This window comes from Eurypyga helias, unplaced genomic scaffold (assembly GCF_000690775.1).
Source record: "Eurypyga helias isolate BGI_N326 unplaced genomic scaffold, ASM69077v1 scaffold19492, whole genome shotgun sequence".
In the NCBI taxonomy this organism is placed as follows: domain Eukaryota; kingdom Metazoa; phylum Chordata; class Aves; order Eurypygiformes; family Eurypygidae; genus Eurypyga; species Eurypyga helias.
In genome coordinates this window covers 9,712-11,118 of record NW_010238135.1, presented here as the reverse complement: position 1 = coordinate 11,118, position 1,407 = coordinate 9,712, and the positions used below count along the sequence as shown (strand labels likewise).

Genomic DNA, 1,407 nt, shown 5'->3' with positions numbered 1-1,407 from the left:
ACCAGAAAGGTGAGCCACAGCCACCAAGCACATGCTTCCAGGAAAGCTCCTGCACCCCACCCAAAGCCCGTCTTTTGACTCGAGTTTCTCCCCTTTTTTTGTATTATTTTATTGTTGTTTTGCCCTTACCAAGCACCTTTCAACAAGTGCCCGGCTCCCAGCTGCTGCTGCTGGCCCTGCTCCAAGGCTGGGGCTGGGATGGGGAAGTCCTACTGGCTCCCTGCCACCGTGGTGAGCACAGCACCGGCTAAGAGCAGCCAGCGGGCTCCTGCACCTCATCTGGAGGGCAGCTGGTCAACTGGGCTTATCGCCCCACGCAGGGAGCGCGTGTGGGTGCGTGGGGAGAGGGACCGTGCTGGACACCCCCTCCCTGAGCCCCCCGGGAGCCATCGGAGGGTAGGCTGCAGGGACACTACGGCCATCGTCACCTACTGCTGTCCGCCATGGGGCTGAGCCTTCGCTCCCTTTGTTCATGGAATGGTTTGGGTTGGAAAGGATCTTTAAAGGTCATTTACTGCGACCTCCCTGCCACGGGCAGGGACATCACCTAGATCAGGGCACTCAGAGCCCCATCCAACATGACCTTGAATGTTTCCAGGGATGGGGCATCCACACCTTCTCTGGGCAACCTGTGCCAGCGCCTCCCCACCCTCAGCAAAAAAAAATTCTTCCTTCTATCTAGTCTAAATCTGCCCTCTTTTGGTTTAAAACCATCACCCCTTGTCCTGTCAATGTCCTGTTCTCCTGGGGTATTTGCCACCCTGATGGCACTTGTGTTGGGAGGGGAAGATCTTCCCTTGACAGGCAGTCAGGAGGGACAGGGGAAGCAGTGGGAAGGAGCTGCCTTCCCGAGTGTCTGGGCAGAGAGGCCGTGGGACAGTGCCGGGTGGGCTGTCTCGGAGCGGCAAGCGGCTGCTCTGCACCCCAAACATGTGGGAAGGAACAAAGCCTCACAGGTGGATTGGGACACTGGGTGCCCATGGATCCTGGAGGGATCTGGCTGGTGACAGACACCTGCAGAGCCAGGGCAGCCCAGGACAGCAGGAAGAATCCGTGCAGGACTGTGATCTCTGCCAGACTCGTGTCGCCCCCAGCACATGCTGCCCCAAAGCAGAGGAGCCACCACCCTCCTCTCTTGGGAACAGGGAGTGTGCTGAGGAGGGGTGAGAAGAGACGCAGAACGGGGATGGGGAGGAAGAGGAGGAACAGAGGACTTACGTCTCAGGAAGCGGTTTCGGACCCATTTGTTCTGCTTCCGGGCGTATCTCTTGGTCACCTGTTTCAGGGCCTGGATCCCTTTGAAACAGAGGGATTAAACCCAAAGGTCAGTGCCACGCTGCAAGCTGAGCTCGGAGCAGAGTCAGAAGAGGCTGTTGGTGCCGGTGGGGGGAATACACAGGACAAAAG

The 1,407-nt window shown here is 58.4% G+C and overlaps 1 protein-coding gene across 1 annotated transcript in view; it reads right to left on the bottom strand.

The window, feature by feature from the left end:
* The window catches only part of TRIT1 (tRNA isopentenyltransferase 1), a 9,769-nt gene that overhangs the window by 4,258 nt on the left and 4,104 nt on the right, over positions 1 to 1,407 (bottom strand). The window contains exon 7 of the mRNA XM_010147756.1: positions 1,219 to 1,296. Within this exon, the coding sequence (XP_010146058.1) occupies positions 1,219 to 1,296 (78 nt within the window). The remainder of the gene's footprint in view (positions 1 to 1,218; positions 1,297 to 1,407) is intronic.